Source organism: Dermochelys coriacea, chromosome 4, assembly GCF_009764565.3.
Source record: "Dermochelys coriacea isolate rDerCor1 chromosome 4, rDerCor1.pri.v4, whole genome shotgun sequence".
NCBI classification, from domain to species: Eukaryota; Metazoa; Chordata; order Testudines; family Dermochelyidae; genus Dermochelys; species Dermochelys coriacea.
The window spans coordinates 13,247,796-13,270,930 of record NC_050071.1 but is presented as its reverse complement, the minus strand read 5'-3'; the positions used below and the strand labels follow the sequence as shown (position 1 = coordinate 13,270,930).

Genomic DNA, 23,135 nt, shown 5'->3' with positions numbered 1-23,135 from the left:
ATCTCACATTCATTTCAATGGGAGATAGGTACTAGAGTAAGCTAGGCATTATAATTCATTTGTATTAGGTGCCTATCTGCAGGTTTAAGTACCTAAACGCCTTTGAAAATCTGAACCTCAGTTCCTATGTTAGTCCCTCAGGAGAACCCAGGAATGAGACAATAAGTCAGAGATTCAGGATCTACAAAGGGCTGTCTGCTTTTCCCCTCCTTACCTTTTCCATCGTCTCCACCATATGAGTCAGAACAAACAACAGTCCTAACTTCTTGAACCAAGAGAAATGCAGCCTTTCATGGTGCCTTCTGACCCCCAACTACTACAATCCAAGCAGAAGATACTCTTAAAAACTGCATTGCTGAGAGGCACTACAGAGACCCTTCTTCAGATCACACAGCACCCAGAAAGACACTCCAACCCCATTGTCTTTAAGAACATTACTGCTACACCATATAATATTTTATTAAGCTAAGCCGTGGTCCTCTTTGCCCCATTATGAGTGGAGCACATCTCCAGGGACTGTGGTTCTAACCCTTGTGCTTTGGCACACATAGTGGGTAGAGGGAGAAAGGTTCTTTGTACCCTGGCAGCTTTGTGCATCCATGCAGGAGCCAGAGACAATAAAGCACACAAGATAAACTTCTATCAAGTGCTTAACCCCCATTTAATAGTATTTACACTTGTCTGCATCCCAACCATTCGTCAGAGAGAAAAAACAGAATCTGATGGAGACAACCTGTTGACTAGTGAATGAGTTTGTTTGAAATTAATTAAGAGATTTAATGTTGTTCTCAGGATACATTCAAGATGTGTAAAGTTCATAAGCTAAACTCTTAGTGCTTATGTAATGCTGACAGATCCCGGTAATCGGCGGGCGGGATCAGACCTGGGGTCTCTGCAGCTTAAAGCATGAGTTTCTAAAAGCCTGACCTAAAAGTGGAGGCAAAAGACCTATTTGGCTTTAAGATTAAACTCAATAAGTTTATGGAGGAGATGGTATGATGGGATAACATGATTTTGGCAATTAATTAATCTTTAAATATTCATGGTAAATAGACCTAATGGCCTGTGATGGGATGTTAGATGGGGTGGGATCTGATTTACTACAGAGAATTCTTTCCTGGGTATCTGGCTGGTGAATCTTGCCCATATGCTCAGGGTTTAGCTGATCGTCATATTTGGGGTTGGGAACGAATTTTCCTCCAGGGCAGATTGGAAGAGACCCTGGAGGTTTTTCACCTTCCTCTGTAGCATGGGGCATGGGTCACTTGCTGGAGGATTCTCTGCTCCTTGAAGTCTTTAAACCATGATTTGAGGGCTTCAATAGCTCAGTCCTAGGTAAGAGGTTTTTTGCAGGAGTGAGTGGGTGAGATTCTGTGGCCTGTGTTGTGCAGGAGGTCAGACTAGATGATCATAATGGTCCCTTCTGACCTTAATAGCTATGAATCTATGAAAAAAAGCCAGCAGGCTGTAGAGTAAACTCATTAATCTCTCTCTCTCTCTTTAAGTAGCCTTGGTGACACTAGATGGGCCAGAACACCACATCCAGGAGGTGTGTGGATTACACTTACCTATCTGCAAAATCCTGGGGGTCCTTCTTGAAGGCCTCACAGAGTTCTTCATTCGATGGCTCCACGTATGTAGGGAACTCTTTGGGTGGTTGGTGCAGGGCGGCCAGACAGAGCTTTCGCTCTAACCCTTGCTGGGTACAACAAGCCGCAATCCCTGGGTGATCAGGATAAGGAGCATTTTCATCGCAGGACTTGGCAGACAGAGCTGAAGACTGGGGTAGGGTGGAATGGAAGAAAAAGAAATGAGAGAACATTAATGTCCAAGTTCTCAGTCTAGCAGTAATTACAGTTTTCACATTCTTTAAGTAAAACATTGCCTCCTTCTATAGGTGAAATCCACTTCTGCACACAGCTCAAAGAAGCGGGCTCTGTGGAGCAGCCCTGCAGTGGGTTGGGCTGGTGATACCTCATCTTGGGGACATAAGCACCGGTATGTTGTACAGAACCATAGTGTCACTACCTTATTCCTCTGTGCTGGCTGCAACCCCTCCCAGTCACTTATGGAGTTTATTGGGGCCATGTTAGTTAGTAATTAATTGTATACCCATGAATATACCACAGAATACTTTGTCAATGTAATACAGTTTTAGTAACATGAGATTTCCCCTTCTGCTATTCATTCTCTGGTGACAAAAGAGGGACAAGATAACTTTTTTTGTGGGGGAGGAGAGATGAATGAGTTGTGTGAGAATTTTGTTAACCATCTTGCTTAACCACTTGTTAAGCACTGTAGCTCTGGCCAAATTCTGACTTTTGTTAAGCCAATTTATGTTCAGGGTGCTTCTAAGAAGGAGATAACACAAAACATGCATTAAAAAAGGTATCTGACCCAAACATCTTACACTATCAGCAATAAAAAAATCCAATGGCTTAATGCATAAAGCAAGCACCAAAAATAGTGGGGGCTCCAATGCAAAGCAAGAAAAGAGGAGAAGGAGAACTACAGTGGCTGCATTACAAAGTCAGCATTAGCAATATGGTCAGTGAAGGCTATCTTAGCATAGGAGATACCTGCAGTATTTCAGACACTACGGTGTGGTAATTGTGGGAAAACATTCAATTTTTAATGGTAATCACTGTAGAAAGGGGTGGATTCTGGAGCCCTAATGAAGGCAAAACTCCCATTGACTTGTTTTAAGTGAGAAGACTGCAGGATGTAGCTCAAAGTGGATGTGGTTGTGTTGCTTAGTGTCAAAATTCTGCTCTATTGTTGCACAGGGTCTTCTGGCAGTGAATCTGATGCATTTCTGCTGTAGAAGGGAAAGATAGGATTTGGGAGGCTGTAGTGCATGGAGCCAAGGAGGCTGCAGGGCACAGACAGGTGAGAGCAGGCCTCTGGGAGAGGTGGAAGCAGATGATCGGCCATTCATGGTCCTCCAATTCTCTGTCCCATGTTAGGAGCATGTAACTGGCATGGAGAGCTACTTAGCCACATAGCGGAAGCAGCCTCCGCATAATGGGTCTGCAGCTCTTCTGTGGCTGGGGTGAGAGTCTGAAGATTCCTCACCCACATCTATGGACCGGCCCATGCCCAATCCACACACTCAGGCTTGGTGCTGGCATGATGGAGTTGGTCTGAAGAGGAAAGAGGCAGGTGTAACTCCAGAAATGGATATTTAAGTTGGCAGAAATGGGCCATCCCATTTTCGACGAGGAGTCGGTCTGTTAGATATAAGTCATCCCAACGTTTGTATTTCTCCAGACGTGATTAAACCAGAGCAGTGATCTGTGCTCAGGAAATGTGGCCCAATACTTTTTGGGGCTCCTCATCCATACTCTGAATATGATTTGCAAAACCGTTTAGCCATTGGCACTACATAACAACATTTAGTTCTTATATAGCACTTTTCAGTTTTAGATCTCAAAGCACTTTATAGAGGAGGTCACAATGATTATCCTCATAGTACCGATGGGGAAACTGAGGCACAAGGTGGGATAGTGACTTGCCCAAAATAAAAAAATAGGGATGGCCTCAACCCAAAAGCTTGGATCAGCATACCCCAATCTTTTGGCAACATGAGGGTAGTGTATTGTTCCTTTAAATACGTAGCAAGACACAGCAGCAGGTTCTAGGCAGAAGCTCTGAAGCGAAGCGTAGGGTTGGAGAAAAGAGGGGTCACAGTAACTTTAGGGATAATACCATTTCCTTTATTCAAGGAAAATTTAACCCTTTCTGTGACTCTTAACCACCATCACATGACAAGCTGCTTGAAGTCTGGATCCAGACCTGATTTTTGCAGCTGGATCCCAGCTCTATTAAATTAATTAATATTAATGAGAGTTATTAATGAGGGAATTAATGTATGCACTGAACAGACCATAAACCCCACCACCTTTCAGCCATAGTCAGCGTTACCTTTTAAATTAATTTCAAGATGCTTCCATACGTAGTCACCTCCCCCCAGACTTCTCCACCATTTTCACTTGAAACTTTCATTGGAATGTAAACAACATTGCAGGTACATAACTATACATAAATTGGAACCATCACATTGTTTCTCTGTTAAGCATGTAATGATATGGTTATGTGCAATATATTATTCAGCCAGTAGATGCCTCTGTATACCATTCAGAATTCCAGATAGTGCTGTTGGAAAACTGCATAATGAATTGTGTCAGTCAAATATATATACACTAAATAATGTGAGAGATAATGAATATTATATATAGTATTATAAGACAATAGAAAGGCATTTGTGTGTCACTCTGCTGATGCAGCATTCCTGAATGTAGCTGGAAAAGCTTCAGGGTTGTATAAACTCTGAAATCTGGTTTGTACACCTTGCTTTGTAAAATCTTGGTCTGTGTAATAGCAAAGTGAAACAGAGCCTCATGAGGGAATTGTTAATTTTAGGTGCTCCCAAAACAAGCAAAAACCCAAGGCCACAAAAACAGACTAGTAAGATTAAAAAACTGGAAGGAGCCAGTGGGATTAATAGCAGAGAACAGACGATACAAGAAAGACAAGTAAAAAGAAGTTTTAGTAAGTAAGCAAAAATGTATTAGTTTGGGTTAGTTATTGTGATTTGTGCATAAAAATGTTTAGTCAGGGGTTTAGAATGGATAGGTTCACAGATGAGGTAACTTAGTCTGTGCAAAGCTACAGAATAGGGTATAAAAGATAGTGACTGACAACAAGAGAGTGGAGAAAAAAAGGGGAAGAACACAGCAGAGACCACAGACTTGGAAAAAGTCTCCCTCTCTCCAGAAGAAGTAATTTATAGCTGGTAATAGTGATGTCTTAAAATGTGCAAAATAAATGATACAAGAAACTATTTAAGCCTAAATTGGAATGGATCTCCTTTGCCATCATATAGGATGGAGCCTGGTAAACAAGGGAGAAAAAGCTGAGGCCAAAGCTGTATGGAAGCCTGTTTGTTTGTCTATAGTTAGAAGCTGTTTTCTTTAATAAACGCATCATGTTTAAGATACTATGATTCTACAGAGCATGACTTACCCCAGTTTCATAGCAGTTGGGGTCAGCCCCTTTGGCACAACACGTTTCTGCCAGGGAGACCACCTCTTTCACAAGGTGACTGATCTCTTCAAAGGTGGCATTGGAGAATTTCTTGCTGTTCAGGATGATTGCTCTGACAACAAACAGGAGGCAAAGCTCTCATGGCCGGTTTGGGGAAGTATTTATTTTTCACTGAAACCCTATTGAAAGAAATCTGTCCAATTGCAGTTACAAGTTTTACATGAATAATAGCAGCTCTGGGTCTGAAATACGAACAAGCGTTTTCTTTTAAAGCAACATTTTGACTTCTTTAAATGTCATCGGAATCTGTGCTATAGCTGTAGAGCCTTATTTTCAGCATGCCTGTATCCAGGCTTCCAGTTTGTTCCCACAGCTTTGCAGTCAGAAGTAATTGTGGACACAGATTTCCTTCTACAGTTATCTATGGATACATCTGGTGTCACATACATGCCTAAGTACTGATAGTAGCTGCAGATCAGGCAGTTAAATTTCTAAGGGTACATCCAAACTGCAGCTGGGAGCGTGCTTCCCAGCTCAGATAGACATGTGCTAATTCTGCGCCAGCTAGCTTGCTAGAAATAGCAGTTTTCAGAGTAGCAGCCGTGTTAGTCTGTATTCGCAAAAAGAAAAGGAGTACTTGTGGCACCTTAGAGACTAACAAATTTATTAGAGCATAAGCTTTCGTGAGCTACAGCTCACTTCATCGGATGTGTAGCTGGGGTCAGAGAGACAGATCTGCCATTCAAGTAGAAGGCTGGGATTTTCAAATCCTAAGGGAGCTAGGCACCGAATGCTATTAAAATGCAATAGGATTTAGGTAATTAACTTCTTTTGAAAATTCAAGGCAGACAAACAACTTACAGTTTAAGGCCTTGATCCTGCAAACATGCAGGTATTTAACTTTATTTATGTGAGTGGTCCCACTGAAATCAATAGGACTCTCCATTTATAGAATTTAATTATAGTTAAAACTTATAACATTATTTTTTCTTTTTATAATATTTTTCTTTAACTTGATTTGTGTGCTGTGTCTTAGCAGTATGGGTTCAAAGTCAAAGCTTCAGCGTTCTGGGGGGTACATACAGAGTTCGGAAGTTGTCTTTTCCCATGCTGTTGAATTCTTGACAGATTTTGTCCCGTACATAGTCTCGACCTGCAAAATCGGTCACAGGAGGATTTATGATCAGTTACTCGTTTTGATAAAACACACACAGAAGAAAACAAAGCATATCTCACCCTGTCCTCTTGAAGACAAAGATGGACTTGAGTGACACCAAAACAAAAAACACACCATAAAAACCCTACCCAAACAACATGTTCTACTGCACACCTCTCTCCTTTTGGGAAAGGATGAGAGACCAAACATGACAAATGTTAGTCACGTCCCTTACTGAGGTTCTGGAAGGTGCTCAGATACATGGTGATGAGCATAGTATAAAAACCTATTTAAAATGGAATCTGTATGTTCTTGAGGGTCTGGTCCAAAGGTCACTGAAGTGCATAGGAATCTTTGTTACGTCAGTGGGCTTTAGATCAGGCCCTTCTTTCCAAAATGAGAAGATGAGAGAATTAATGTTGGTTTATTTTTTAAATGGAAAGGGGATGACATGTCTATTCCCATATTCCAGCCATCTCTTCTGGAAAAACAAAAACACATTTTGCCACTATTATAATTAGAAAATAACTGTTTATGTGCACATGTTGTTTGGGTATCTTTGTAGAAAAGCAGTGGGGTGAAATTCACCCCTGTGCCGAGGGCCAGCATCAATTTTCTAAGTATCAATTAATTCCCTCTTAAGCCCTCAAAATAGGATTCTAGTGGTGCAGAAAGCTTGTGCTGGCCCGCTGCATGGGGATGAATTTCATCTCTATAGCAATTAATACAAAATAACATAGGATGGTTCAAAACAGCCTATAGAGTTCAATACAGAATTATATCCCCGCTGCAGAATTCCATAGAATTGTGTAAAACAAACCAACTCCTCAAATCATTCCCTGAAAAACCCCACAACTCTACAAAGAACATATTTCTCTGTTAAATTTGACACTGTAGGCTCAGAGTAATTTTCACAGCATTCCAATTAATTTTCATAAAACCCTATTGGTTCCACCCCTAGTTAATTCAGTAGGACAGTTCTGTAAAGTGTATTTGTCCATATAAAAAAGGTACACACTGAACTTTGAAAATCAGGATGATTTGAACAGCTCCATAATAGGTCAGGTACAAAAAATATATTATTATAAAGTACTATTCAGAAGGTGGTTTCCATCTCCTTCAAGCATCTGACTTCCTGCTATTTCTTTAAAAAAAAAGTTTTGTTACCAGTTTCAAATGAGCTTTTGAATCATCTTCTGCTTAACACAGAAATCAGGTGGAATCACTACCATCTGCCTGCCATAAACACAATAGCAATGGATCCTGTAAAATTGTTTTCCTGGTATGCTTGCTGACATCCTTTTTAATAAGCAGATTTTCCCATATGAATGTTTGTAATGGAAAAGCAGGCCCATTTGAACAGCAGGAGTGGGTTCTGTGGCCATACTGTATTTCCCTAGGAAGCAAAAGGCGGACCAAAAAATGTATGAAAAGCTTGCTGCTTCAGAGAGCAGGAACCCTGAGAAGTGATGCAAGCACACTTAGGAAAGCCAGCTGTACTGCTCAAAAAGGGTGAAGACGAAGGCAAGGTGACCAAGTGCAGAGCTACACTAAAACAAAAGAACATGGATTATGAACCTCTGAAAATGCTTTTTTCTAGAATTCCTGGATTAAGAATAGTATTGCTGCTGCTGCTATTTATTCTGCAGTACCTAGCATAGCTGAATCAGTATTGCTTTCTTCTTGGCTCTCACTTAACCTGTGCAAAAACCAATGTCTCTCCACTGATTGACGGCATGGGAAAGTTTGTGGCTTAGACTCCTTTGTTGTTCCTTGGCACTAGATAGGACAGTGTAAAGATGCTGTTGTGCAGTGGAGAATTCCTTCCCTGCCCCCATACGTAGGAAGCATGAACTATAATGAGCTCTATTAATGGATAGAGCTCCATTAAAGACTGTCTGGAGGTTCCCATAAGACTGCACAACTGAGAAAAGCTTCATGTAGTACAACCTAATGCCTCACTGATGTTCTGTGACACTCTCTTAGTAAACACTTCACCTCAGGGTGAGTGCACATGAGGTGACTAAATTCTTCTTTGTAAGTCACTTAGCAGGTACTATTGGGCATTTTCAGAATTTAAATGAAGCTTGAAAAAAATCAGAGAAAAATTGACAGCATTTTTAACCCTCACCTTGTTTGTCTGATGAGATTCCAGTTTGCTCAGTGCCTGAGCCGTCTTCATTTGAATAATTCAAGCTACTAGTAGGGCTGGAATGATCCAGTCATCTCATCTGCCTCTTTGCTGCGTTACACTCACATTTATCTGCTTTACCACAAGCCTGTGGGATGGGGTGTAAAAGCACCCAGGGAAGTAAGAAAAGCCTAGTTCCTTTTGACTGCCCCCACTTGCTTAAGGCAGAGAGTCATTTGTTGCTGGCCTCTAATCAATAGCAAATTATAACCTCCCGCTGCATCGATTCAGAGGTGCTGGCTTGTGCATTGGCTTCGTCCATTTCCCTCCCATCCCCACCTACCCTCTTGGTGTTTCCAATGGCTACTCGTGCAGTTATGTACTACACAGTGCAAGTAATGGTGGCAGAGTTGGGCACTTGGTGTACTAGGGAAGGGCAAGGATCCTAGTGTGGGTGGGGAAACCAGTCTGGAAATAAATGTATTATTTTGGTGAAAGACTTCTTTTAAAATCAGTGGGAGACCCATTCAAGAGTATAATTTAGAACTCCGTTTCCAATATGATAGATTTAATTTTTTTTAGTGAATTTTTCTTCATCCCTGGCTGAATTTTAAAATACATGCTCAATATTTCCTACAAATAAATGATGTCTCCCTCTCTTCCTTTTCATTTAGTCATCAATATACAATGCCCAGTGCAGGACACAGGTTATTAGCAATCTGAGGGACAGTCCCATTAGCCTGACCACCCACAAAAAGACTTTGTCAGTGTGCGGTTAAAGCTGCAGGCACGTATCAGTGATCTGAGTGTATAGAACGTTCCATGAATGTTAGAGTCAGAAAACCATTTCAAGGTATGGTGAGTCACCAAGTGATCAAATCACTGAGCCCCAAGGCTTATAGGAGTTGGGGGAGGGGGGAAGGAAAAGAGGATCACATGACCTCTCCCTTCTCTCCAATTCCATCCTCCTCCCTGAGCCCACACAAAGGACAGGAGCTCAGGGATTCTTCACTGTCAGGGAATCCCTGTTCGCTTTGGGGCCGGAGAAGTAGTAGGAGGTGGCCAGACTGAGAAAGAGTGGAAGGTGGTTGGTTTTTTGGGCCCATTAAAAGTCAAAACAGAACATATACTAGAGTGTTAGAATATTTCTTTAGGGAAGAAGAGCAAAAAGAAATAAAGAGAGAAGAAAGCACTGCTGCATTTTCAGTTTGTTACAGAACTCATTGGCTATATTTGATCAGGTTTCTGGAAGACCCATTCATGTTTTTTATATGGTATGCACTTGTAGCTCTAAAGTCTGCATTTACACATCTCGATAAAATTACAGCCCTAGTTTCAAAGAGCTGAGAACCAGCAGCTCCCATTCACCCCTAAAGAAAACTGCATACAAAATATGTGCACATTACAATTTAATGTGTGACATTCTTTTATCCTAGTCTGGCTAATCCTGAAAAATGTGGTGTTATGTCAGATAAGAAAATGGATATAATAGCCCTCTTCTCTTACTTACTGTGGTACAAATAAAGAGCAGTAATTTGAAAGAAAAACAAAGCCTAACAGATCCGTTCTTTTATCACAAAAACCTTATAAAACTTGCTTTACAACTCAGTCAGAGAGAAATTAGTATATATTGGAGACTCCCACTGTAGTCAATGTACAAGAGTCAGGTATTTTTCAGTGCGTCTTTCATTGCAAAAGTAAGTCAATGAAGGATCTGCAGATGTATCTGCACATCGGGCAGACATGATCACTTGTTTTTGCCACAGCCCGCTTTCTTGGCTTGCACTTCTCTTTGGCTTTTTCTGTTCTGCTGTTCTCAATGGCTTTAACTGCAGATCAATACGTCTGCCACCATCTTGATCTATCAGCAGCAGCTTTCCATGTGCGGGGGTCAACTTGGCCAGCTTTTAAATGCGCTTTCAGCGTGTCCTTATATCATTTTAATTGGCCTTCCAACATACATGCTCCCATTTTCAACTGGCCATAAAATATGGCTTTGGGAGGCACATATCACCCATATGTACAAGCCCAGTAAAGTTGCCCCTGTATAATTAGGGATTCAATGCTAGTTGTACAGCTCCTGTCCAGGACTTTGATGTTTTGTATCCTGTCTAATCACTTGATGTTACAGATGAGACGCAGCCAGCACACGTGAAAACACAAAATATATTCACAAAATACACAATTATAAATTGGCCTATGGAAGTCCCTACAACTGTATCAATGAGACCTGCTACCAGTCAGTTTCTGCAGCTTTATAATATGAATCACATATTGTGGTTGATGCTTTTCTACTCTTAGTCTTCTTCTTCTTCTATCCTGTCATTTGATAGTGTCAATTAAAGTCTTTCATTGTTTCATGTTTAGGTCCAAACTTCTGTTTTTCTTTACATTAAGGTAGGTAACCTGTTCATTCGTGGTTCTATCAAAACTCTGTGATATCAAGCTCTTCTCCTTTTTCCTCTTATCTATTTTAATTTTGAGTTTAATAGTGACTATTGTTGAAGGGGTTTCTCCTTTCATTAGTATTAAAAAAGTTCTTAAATGATCAGGTTGGGTGGTAGGTGATGACTATTTTCTTTCTGGCTTTTATAAGCAACAGGGTTTTCAGGACAATCTAATAAAAATTGTAAAGGGTTATCTGAGAGAAAAGGTGGGCAAGGTAATATTTTTTATTGGACCAACTTCTGTTGGTGAGAGAGAAGTTTTTGAGCTCCACAGAACTCTTCTTCAGGAGTTATCTGACAGCTGATACCCCATTAGTAGTTCTGTTCAAATCAATGAAGTTACACCAGTGTAAAGCCAATGTGAAAGAAGAAGCAGGCCCAATTAGAGTTTTAGTTAAAGAAATTAGGTAGACGTTCATTTTTACTTCATCAACTCTATCTATCCATCTGTCTTTGTGTTTTGTATAGTGGCCATCACTGAAGAGTAGGATTTTCAAAAGGAATTAAGGCTCCAACTCACATTGAAAAAAAAAAATTAAAAGGTGCTTCTGAATATCTCTCTCTAATTGTCTAGAGACACAATTTTCAAAAGTGCCTAACTAACTTAGGACCTAGGTCCCATTGTCTTTTAATGAGACCGAGGCTGCTAAGTGCCTAAGACACCTCTGAAAATAGGACTCAGTCTTTTAAGTTATTTAGGCACTTTTAGAAGAAATTTACCCTTATTTTATTGATGTTCGTCTTTTTCTGTATCGTCTTCTTTCATTTTTTCAGCTGAACACTAGCTTCACAAAGTTGTAGATTGTACCAGATACATGGAAATCAATTCCTGTTGTAATAAGAACCAATAGAGGGTGCTATGAACCATATATGTTTGGAACAGAGAACACTCAATTTTATGCTCAATCTGGAAAATGCACAGTATTGAATGGATTTATCAAAAGAAATATCAGGAATCAGGACAGAATGAAAAGGAATTACCATAAATTTTTGCAATAGGTGAACATTAATGCTAAATTGCAATGGAATTGCTATAAAATGATACAGTGTGCTCATATTACTAACCCTCAGCAGAGAGCACTATGATTCATGTAATTACAGCAAGTGCCAAAGGAATGGTTAATAAGCCACTAATCCCTGTAAAGTGCTATTGGTTTTGCTACAAACTGTCTGGGTTGGGATTTGGTACCAGCAGGTTAAATATCAGTATAATTTTAGATTTCAGAGTAGCAGCTGTGTTAGTCTGTATCCGCAAAAAGAAAAGGAGGACTTGTGGCACCTTAGAGACTAACCAATTTATTTGAGCATAAGCTTTCGTGAGCTACAGCTCACTTCATCGGATGCATCCGATGAAGTGAGCTGTAGCTCACAAAAGCTTATGCTCAAATAAATGTGTTAGTCTCTAGTATAATTTTAGACACTCTGCTGTAACATTTACATTATTTTCACAGTGACTTTCACACCCGGAAAGGTGTTTGTAGTGAAGACAGGATGAATCCTATTACTGCAAAAAGCTGAAGGGGTAACATTTCAAAAAGCACCAAAGTGACTTAGGAGCCCCAAGTTCCATTTTCAAAAGTGATTTAGGTAGTTAGGGCCAGATTTGCAAAGATTTTTAGGTATCTACAGATGTAAATAGGTGTCTAGGAGGATTTCAAAAGCACCTACGGCCATAAGCGCCAAGTCCGTGGGTGCTGTGGGGCTGGAGCACCCACAGGGAAAAAAAAAGATAGTAGGCACTCAGCACCCACCAGCAGCCCCATTGCTCAGCTCCTCATGCTCCCCCCAGCCCGCCCGCTCGCTGTGGAGCAGCTGTTTAGCTGTGTGCAGGAGGTGCTGGGGGGAGCGGGGGGAGTGAGGGTGGGGTGCACTCGGGGAGGGGGTAGAATGGGGGCTGGAAGATGCAGGGCGGGGTGGAGCCTTGGGGGAAGGGGTGGAGTGGGGGCAGGGCCTGGGGCGGAGTGGGGGGGTCTCACACCCCCCGAGGAAAATGGAATGTCGGTGTGTATGCCAAAGGCCCAGATAGGTACCTAACTACCTTTGATTAACTCCCATTGAATTTACTTAGGCACCTAAATACTTTTGAGGATCTGGGTCCAAGTGCCTAACTCCCAACCTATGTACTTTAGAAAATCCCACAAGGCATCTATTTGCATCTCTAGGAACCGGACTCTCTTTACTGTTGGGCCCTACATCCCATTTTTAAAAATGGACTTGGCCTTTATGAGCCTAAGTCTGATTGACTTTCAATGAGACAAGGACTTTTAAGTCACTTTTGAAAATAGGATTTAGGCACTATTGAAAAAAAAATTCCCATGTTCTCTTTTACCCTTAAACTGCCATTTCTGGAAATACTTGCTCTAGGAGACCCTTTAGAAAATCTGAATCATGCAAAAACACAGGGCACCAGTGGGCAGTGAGAAGTGTATAATCCAGATCACCACTTGGTGGAAACCACTGCAGTTCCATTGGAACGTCAACAGAACTAATCTGATTTACACTATCTGGGGATCTGGCCCACAACATCTAGACCTAAGGAAGTCAAGGTCTGGTTGAAGATATAAAAGTCCAAGATATACACAGACCCCAAATGGGAACACACTAAAATTAGTAATGCTGGACATTTACCATGTTGTAAGAACCATTCATGTAGTGAAATTAATGCTCTCTCAAACCTCCCTGTCATGATACTTTATTTCTGATGTAAACAGTTTCAACAATAAAAGTGAGAGGACATCAAATGTGCATGGAGTGTAAGGATCGTTGGGATTAAAATGAGTGATATCCTTTTAAATGAACTAGAGTTGAGTGGTAGGCTAAAATTCATACATTTGAAGGCCAGAAGGACCATTACCATGATCAAGTTTCTGCTAACCCACTGTCTTCAAATGATGCCCTCAGGGGGAAATGTACAACACCTTTTCCTTCAGTGCAGTTGCACAGAAGTAACTGATTTGGAACTTAAACAATTCTGATGGTGATCAATTGAATTTAGCTCACTCTCTCTTAACTGTGTTGACTTTGCAGAACAAAGCAGATGGGGCGGCAGGTTTGTATAATTTTTGGTGGTGCATAGAATGGGTCCAAGTCCCGCCTTCCCCCCCCCACCTGCCTAAGGCTCTGGGAGGAAGTTTGGGTGCGTGAGGGGAGTCAGGATCTGGGACGGAGTTTGGGTGTGGAGTGCAGGAGAGGGTGAGGCGCTTACCTTGGGCAGCTACCAAAAGCAACCTGCACTCCACTCTGGCAGCGGCTCCTTGCCAGGGGAGCCGGGGGGGGGTGTCTCCGCGCGCTGCTGCCCAGAGGCACCACCCCCACAGCTGTAATTGGCCACAGTTCCTGGCCAATGGGAGCTGTGGAGTTGGTGCTCGGGGCGGGGGCAGAGTGCGGAGACACCCTCCCCCCTGGGGCCGTAGAACCGTTCCAGCTGTTTCTGGGAGTAGCGCGCAGCGAGGCCACTAACAAAGCTGCCTTAGCCCCACTGCGCTGCCAGTGGTGGTGGCGGTGGCCGGGAGACGCTCCAGGAGCAGCAGGCGGGGCCGGGGGGATGCTCCGGGGGAGGTGCGTAGGGGTGACAAGTGGGGCTGGGGGAGAGAGACATTGGTGGAGCCGGGCCTCCGGGCCCTGAAGATTCCTGGAGCATGGGCACCACAGGCCTATGTAACTCGCTGCCCCTGAAAGCAGAATAAAAAGCAGTAAAAACTTATTTTCATCTGAATGCACATAAGTAGCATAGCTGCTTAGTAAGAAGGTGGCATTTTTAGAGCAAAAGTGCATTTTAATGCGTCAGCTGCATAGACTTTGCAGGACACAAAATTAGAGAGATGGATGGGAAAACTCCCCTGTTTCCTGAAATGCTTCGAAGTGCTATCGTTTGCTTTGTGTTTGACATTTTTGATTGTATTAAAAAGTCTGATGCTATCTGATTATGCTCATGTGAATCTTCCCCAACAGACAAGTGATGATTCTGCTGGTGTGGTGAGGTGTCCAGTTATAAGATATTATTCAGGCAGTGTCCTGTTAACCTATTAGAGTCAAAGAAGTTTGACCCCATTCCCCAGTTAGAACAATTTTCTGAGGGTGAACAGCTCTTTGTTAGAACACTTTCTCCTCACAACCAAAGTAAACAAAATACATGTCTTGTTGATCTGGAATAGCTGCTCACTGATACCCTGTGATATTGTTGCTAAAATCAGCTAAACAGACACAAAATAATTACGGGATTCACCTGCTCAACATATACAAAACAATTTGGTATGTGCTTATAAATAAGGTGTTAATGATAGTCCACCAGCTGTGAAAAGGACACAGAAAGTTATACTTAGAGTGAAGACTTGGACTCGAACAAAACATACAGCCATGTTAGGTTATTTCTATATATGAAATGGCTGCTCAACTCAGTCAAATAACCCCTGCTAATTAAGAACCTGATCCAAAGCCCATTGAAATCAGGGGGGGAAATCTTGTTATTGACTTGCGATCAGGTCTTTAGATTAGGCCCTGGAAGACTAGGAAGATGTCAACACCACAGCCTCTTCTCCTGCCCTCAAGAGTCAGCTCCTCCTTGCAGATAGAGAGCTACCTCTGACCAGCACCCTGGGCCTCCTCCTCTCTTCTGTGACATAATGGGAGGGAATGAGCATGTTTACCTGCCAATTGGGGTCGGGAAGCATGGGTGGAAGAGATTGGCAACGACATAGGTTAGGGCTTTGTTGCAGGAGTGGGTGGGTGCGATTCTCTGGCCTGCATTGTGCAGGAGGTCAGACTAGATGATCACAATGGTCCCTTCTGACCTTAAAGTCTGAGTCTAGATGACTTCCTCCAGCCCTGAGCCAGTGCCAACCTCTTGGAGGGAGCTATGCCTGACTAGGGGTATGCATGATTTCAGGGGTATGGTCCACTAGTTAGAACAGAGCAGGGGAGCAGCTGCTATAGGCAGCATGATCCCCTCAGAAATCCATATAGTTGCTGTCAGAAAACACTATGGAAATTAATGCTTCCCAGAACAGCACTGACGGTACGTACTCCACTCAGGGTGTGTCTGCAACTTAGACTCTCCCCTAGAGGTCACCTTGACTAGCTAATAGGTCCACACTATAACTTGTCCTGTCTCCACTGGGGTTATTAAACATGTTAGCTGTCACATGTTAGCTCTCATGTTTTAAATACACACCTTTTTGCTGGTGTAGTTGGTGCTTTGAGAGGGTAACGGTGACGTGATGCCAGTGATCAGGGCTCAATTGTCGCAGGACTACAGAGCAGGCTGTGTTTTAGGGGAAAGTAGTTTTCATCCCATAGGATCTCAGAGCGTGTTACTTATTTAAACAGACATGCTAACACATCACTTCAGCTCTCATTGAAAGATAGCTGGCTCCCTGCAACCTGAAATACATCAGCTGTTTAAAAGGGCACAGAAACACCACCAGGAAGATGATGACAGAAGTGACACATCTCTTTTCCAGCTTAACGACTGTGAGGACCTCCAGATAGTGGAATGGGAATGATCTGACATCAGGACACATGGTTACAGCCTTAGTTCTTGTGAAAAATGCTACAGTATCTTTACTGCCCACAAGGGGGTGAAGCACTCAGCTTTATTTATGGCATCTTTTCATCAATTTTAAAAATCTGACTGGGTTAACAAGGGTATGAGATGGGAAAAAGTGGATGGGTGGGTTGCGGGGGGGGGGAATTAAGCCTTGCTTGTAGAAAGCGTTTATGTACAGGAGAATGGCCTGACACTGCCTTCCAACTCTTGCAATACTGAAGCAGCATTGAACGCCCTTCCTTCAAACCCTATTATTGCTGCTTTGGATTACCTTGCAGGATCACTGCAGAGCATTGTTAGGCATTTGCTTAACTGGGAATAGGCCTGCTTTCACCCTCCCCAACCATGGGAATTGGGCTCAGGTCTCTTATGGCACAAGTCACAGGGTGGGCCTGGAGATTACCTTTTTATTTCTTTGTAAGAAGGATGTGAAATGCTTTCAAGTGAATGCATCGATTGTGAGCCTGATAGCTTACATGAGTGACGCAAGCTGTCCAGCTGTGGCTGTTTGAAAGAGGGAGATATGGAAAAATGGAGAGTGAGATAATTCAGTCTTTTGGGCCCATTCAGATCTTGGATTTTCTGCTGAGACTGCCACTCAAAGCCGCAATGAATGCTAGCGGTAGTGGTAATTTTGTCAAACAGGCACTTGTCCACTGTGACTGGGCTGAGACCACCAACTCATTTTATGCAGGTCCCCAAACAAGGATGAGATGATAAACTTTTAGTCATGACTCAAGCTGCATGAAACACACCAGTTTTACTCTGCTAGGGTCATAAAAACTTTCTTCGTTTTTGATTTTTGTAGTTTTTACCTTTTGAATTCTAAGGTCAAACAAACCCTGGAGCACAAATGAAACTCCGTCAAAGCCCTCAGGATCATGTCAAAACACTATGAAAGGATGATTTTCGACACAAAGCCAAAACTCTGCCAAAGTTCACGCAAACCATTGACTAATGGTTGAGTGTATAAGACACCTCCGGAAGTTTCATTGTGAGCATTTCATACAGCTCTTCTCATTACTGACCTGGAGACATAGTAAAGCTGGTATCTGAGAGAGGACAGAGAACTAATGAGCCTTTCAGGCTCCTGGATCCATCCAGTCCCTACCTACAAGTTTAAAGTTGTATGAAGAGAAAGATACGAGTCAGATTTTGGCAAAACACTTCAAGGTCAGATCGTCAGCTGATGTAAATCATCGCTTCAGTGATGTTGATGTACACTGGCTGAAGATCTGACTCTAAGAGTTCATAGCTTCTGAAAATTTTCTCATTTGAACCTACTGAGGTATTTTCCCTTCCCATCCTTTTTCCAAGCCAGTCTTCCTTTTCCCTCTCCCCTGGACCCAATCCGCAATCCTATTTTCCTGTCTCCATCTTTCACAGAATTATAAACCCTCTGGACAATTCCTGTTTTCCCCTTTTACTCCTTCCCTGGTGCTTCTTTCTTCAAGCCCCTTATGTAGCATGCTAACACTTTAAAATCTTGGAGGCTCTTGATATTTCCAGGGTCAGATTATCCTCAGTATTTCTCACATCAAGAATCCAATGAGTGCCTTATACTAGAGAATATTGCCTCTGCTATTTCCCAGTTAACCAAAGTAATTACAATATTAGTTGCTGGATATCCTGTAGCATTCAGATCTCATGATAATACTTTAGATTTTTGAAAGGGAAAAAAAAATCCATCATGGGCCAGAACCTCAGATAATGTAAATTAATTGCAGTTCTGTTGAAATCAGTAGAGTTACACCAATTTACAATCAGCTGAGGATCAGGCCTCATGTGATTACAATGGCCAAGGCTGTACAGAGTTGTTATTATAGGACTGATTGTCCTGTCAAAGAGAGGGAAAAATCTCTAGTTTCCTGCATTTTTCATTCCAATAGAGGTTTTGTAACACTTCAGCTTCTGGGATATTGTTTAATTAAATCAGCCCTCAAGTTGTACATTGGCATCAAAGGAAAGGTTTTCAATCATAGAAGCAAAAGAACTCTGATTCAGCAATGTGAAATAAGCACATATTCCTTTTTACCTTGCAGCGTTAAAAATTTAAGCAAGAAGTCCCTGTGAATCAATACAAGCAAATGGCAGTAAGTAGAATCTATTAATGTCCAGTTTTCTTTTGTTGTTTTGTATGGAAATTAGCCCCGGGAGATATTCCTAACACGATCAAGTATTAGTTTTAATATTACCACTCGGTAGCTTTGAAGGGCAAGGTTGCTGGAATTCATTCACTTTCATAAATTGGTGTATAATAATTATAAAATACATATAGGTTTGTTTGTTTATTTATTTATAATTTACATTATTTTTGGCAGAGCTTCATTTGTGAGTCTGCAAATACAGATCAAGTAACCAAAGTGAGAATTTGTGGTTTTGCCCTGCTCTTTCTACTCAGTGTCTTTCATTTTGTAAAGCAAATAAAAGTGTTTGCGAAAGGTACCAGACTGAAAGCCCTAGAGAAAGTCTCAAGGGGGGAGGGATAGCTCAGTGGTTTGAGCATTGGCCTGCTAAATCCAGGGTTGTAAATTCAATCCTTGAGGGGGCCATTTAGGGATCTGGGGCAAAAATTGGGGATTGGTCCTGCTTTGAGCAGAAGGTTGGACTAGATGACCTCCTGAGGTCCCTTCCAACCCTGATATTCTATGATTCTATGTTCTCCACATGAATCCTGGCAGAATCAAGGCCTTGAACTAAAGTTCCTTCCCCACCACTCTCCGCAAACAGGCTGAGCTTGGCCAACAAAAGCCATGCAATCAATCTCTCCCTTCACATTTTGAACACTGTGCTCCACTTCTGACAAAGAGGATACTTCAATATTCGTGTCTGATCGGAACTTTGCTTCCCAGCTTGAGACTCCCTGCAAAGGTGGCAATTGTGTTGTGTCATTTTTTTGATGACACTCTGAAGCCCACTTCCCCCACCCCCAGTTTTCAAACCCCAAGCTCTAGCCCAAGCCACAACTTCAAAGCACTGTTTACAAAGCTGTTTTGAGAGTGCTAGTGCAAGCCCTGCAACCCTGAGTCAGTTGACCCAGGCTGGGAGGCTCACTGCCATGGGGTGTGCAGACAAACCCCCAGAATTGGAGAGAGCGCAGCAATCCATTTTGGACAGGCCATATAACAGCTATCAGGTCATAATGAGCCTGATCCCCAGCTGGTATAATGATTGTAGTTCCACTGACTTCAATGGGGCTGTGGCAATTTACACCAGTGAGGAGCTGCCCCAGTCAGTTTACTTCACTACCAGCTTTGGCCACATATGCAAAAGGTGCCCCCCTAACCTTGGTTTGCCCCCTGCCTCAAAGTCTATAAAAGACATAGTGGACCATACCTTTTGCCTCCCACCCAGTCTTTGCAAGATATCATATAAGCACACCGTGTTCCATATGCTAACACAACTTTGCCACCCCTAGAACTTTTCTTCCATGCTGAACGATTCCATTGTCTTTATCTAAACAGTTCTTCTGCTTGAGGACTTGATCTAGCTTTCATTGAAACTGACAGAAATCTTTCCTTTGATTTCAATGGAAGTTGGATGGAGCCTTTCAAATGGAAAGTTTCACAGGAGAAATGCAGAGTGCAAGCCATCTTACCTCTATGTTCAGCATGACCCAACGATACTGCAGCAAGCAGCAGGACTATTACTACCTTCATTTTGTAATTACACTGGATTTAAAGGGATGGTTTAATCACTTTGTCTTCTGCAGATTGTTTCCCCAAAGGTAGCACTCTAGAGGTTGTTCTGCCATTTATATCAATCACATGATTGCAAATTACCCAATAAATGATTAATCTAGGTCGAGGAGCAGAGGGCATGCATCCTTGGTCTAGTGGAGATAAAATGGAATGACTAGTAAAGACAAATAGACATTTACCGATGTCAGTGTGTCCAAAAATCTCTGTGGTTTTATTATTAACTCTGCAAAACTGGGGTGCAAGCTATACAATTCCAATCAAACTTTTTATCCTACCAATGTTTTAACGCACAAACAACGCAACAGGAATTTTAAAAAAGTGTGTGTGTGCGCGCGTGTGAGAGAGAGAGAGGTGGAAAACATACATTTTATGTGTCATCTTATTGCATAGCAGTTTTAACCTTCAAAGTGCTTTATGGACATTGATCCTGACATCACCTTGTGAGGAAGAAATTAAGATGGTTGCCCATTGCCCTCCAAACTGGGATTTGGTCAGCACTTTCTGATATCTAGCAGTCCTGCGCAGACCATTACAAACAAGGTCTTTACTCACCATTTTTATCAGCTGGAGAATTAAAGGTGACTTGCAAATATAGTAAATAAGGAATAATACATCAATTTTACCAAAATAGCAAGTGATGGGAGTCAAATTAAGTGGTTTTGCTAAATTACCTAAAGATCAGCAATATTTGGGTATTCACAAAACATTTTTGGAGCGTGCTACAAGAAGCAGAGTCCATGTTGAGGTTGCTGATTTGTGCTCAGCTAATGGAGAACTAGGGATGTGTTCATCAGTACATTCCTCAATCTGCCCATGAAGACCCTATTCACCCTGTTGAGCTGAGGATCCTAGTTACCATCTCTTTCAAGAAGAGAAGAAAGAGCCTTCCTTCCCAGCATTCTCTCTCTCTCTGGTCTCTGTGGGGAGGAGAGTAAAAGAACATGGCTGCTGTCATTTCCAGGGCCTATGGGATGGGGAAGGGGAAAGACACAAGGCTCCTCCCTTGGTCTCCAGGATTGGGAAAGGCGGCAGACTTCTGTAGGCTCCTCCTCTCGCCCATGGGGAGTAGTGAGAGAGAAGTGAAGGGTGGGAGAGGTGCAATGGCATCCTGCTGCAGGTAACAGAAGTTTGGGTGCCAATGCCCAAGGTTGCATTCATCCCTCCAGTAACCCCATTCCAACTGAACTGCTCCCAGGATGAGTTAGGACTGGACGTCAGGAGTATATTCAGTTTAAGTTATAGGAGGAATTTAAGACCTCAACTAAAACTCGAGTCTGTGGAACAACTTCCATCCATCTGTACATTTTTTGTATTTATATGGTCCTCCTTAACATAGCATCTCACAATCTTCAGTATATTGATCCCCATGTCCCCCCATTAGGTAGGGAAGTCCTACTATCCCTATTTTACAGATGCAGAACTGTGGCACAAAGAAATTAACTGATTTGTCCAGAGTCACACAAGGAGGGAACTGACCCCAGATCTCACAAGGCCTAGGCCAGCACCCTAACCATAAATTTCTTCCCCTAAATCATGTAGGATTTGAACCTGACACCTCTTAGGCTATAAGAGGAGCCACCTTCCACTAGACCATCACAAATAGGTCCAGAGTGGGCCCTTAAACTATACGTTTTTCAAAAGACAGATTGTACCTGGCACTGGTGCATATGGAAGGCACAAAGGCCTAGATTCTTAAAGGTATTTAGGCACCTAGCTCCCATGGATTCAATGGAAGATAGAGGTCTCAAGACCTTTGAAGATCTGAGCCAAAACCCCCTTTTCCTTTTTGTATCTCAAATGCAAAGGTCAGTTGCTGCCTTTCTGTCCTTGTGCACAGGAATGGACTCACATATCCAGCAGCACATATCTCCTTAACAATATACTGGGACATGTGTTTAGCCCTAATCCAGAGGAAACACTGCTAGCTGCTGCACCATGAGCATTACTCGCTGTAGCACCTGGATTTTTCCCTGGGGGAAAGAAGGCAGACTTCTGTAGGCTCCTCCACTCCCTCATGGGGAGTAGTGAGAGAAAAGTGGAGGGGTTGAGGGAGGTGCAGAGGCATCCAGCACTAGAAAGCAGCTGCCATAGATTACAGAAGTTTGGCTACTCAACGCTCAAGGTTGCATTCATCCTTCCTGTAACTCCAGTTTGGCTATTTAATAAGAGATCCGATGAGACTGGAGCCATATGTCCTAGCAGGAAATCCTTGCACATTCATTTCCTTTGCACTGTGAATAGAGATTTTTTAGCACTTTTCAGAGAGCTGCCATTACAACACATTATTTCTGGGCAGACCTCAGAAGGTCTTTGGTCTAGAAATTGGGTTGGAAAGAGGGTCAGATTAAAAGGGTGGGTTCTAATTCCAATAGTGATAAACAGGACGCCATATATGCAGATATAAATGTGGCCAAATTCTGCCACGGAAGGGTACCACATTCTGCAAGTAATCCCATTGAAATAAGTGAGATTGCTCACAATGTAAAGTGCTACTCAATATGAGTAATCACGGCAGCCTCTGACCCTTAAAGAATAGCTGTATTACAAAATGCTAGACAAGCTCTGATGCTCATTGGAGCCAGCAGTTGCTGCGGAGAGCTACTGCTATGGACTTGTTTACCGTGCATTTCTGGTAGGTAATGGGTTATTATTTTCGTATAAAATGTGGAAGTTGTGTCTCCTTGCAGCAGATCCCTACATATTTAACTAATTCAGCAGAGAAAAGTTAGTACTGAAGGTGTGTTAAAGAAAATTAAAATGATGGCTCACAAAATTACTGTGAGCCGAGGAGAATGCTTAGCAACTCATTAGGCTGTGAAATGAGACTTGAGTTATATTCAAGATTATGGCCCAAAATTCTGAAAATAAGTAGACCTGCTCTCTTTCACTTGCTATTATTGGCAAGAATGGACGGCACTTTTCCAGTGCAGTGCTGCTCTCAGGCAATGCAGTGAAACACTCTGGTATCCTATTCCATGTGTCACATGCACTAATTCCCAACTTTTGGGCTGCTGCGGGATATACAGGGAGCTCCACATTGAAGGTCCCTTTGAGTATGTCTGGTCTGGGTCAGCTGACATGGGGCTCAGGTTGCATGGCTGTACAATTG

The 23,135-nt window shown here is 42.4% G+C and overlaps 1 protein-coding gene across 1 annotated transcript in view; it reads right to left on the bottom strand.

Annotated features, from left to right (window-relative positions):
- GC (GC vitamin D binding protein) overlaps positions 1–20,049 on the bottom strand; it is a 41,521-nt gene extending 21,472 nt beyond the window's left edge. The window contains exons 1-4 of the mRNA XM_038398381.2: positions 19,924–20,049; positions 6,130–6,199; positions 5,026–5,158; positions 1,569–1,780 (exon numbers count right to left, since the gene is read on the bottom strand). Of these exons, the coding sequence (XP_038254309.1) occupies positions 1,569–1,780; positions 5,026–5,158; positions 6,130–6,199; positions 19,924–19,984 (476 nt within the window). The 5' untranslated portion in view covers positions 19,985–20,049. The remainder of the gene's footprint in view (positions 1–1,568; positions 1,781–5,025; positions 5,159–6,129; positions 6,200–19,923) is intronic.
- Between the last annotated feature and the right edge of the window lie 3,086 nt (positions 20,050–23,135).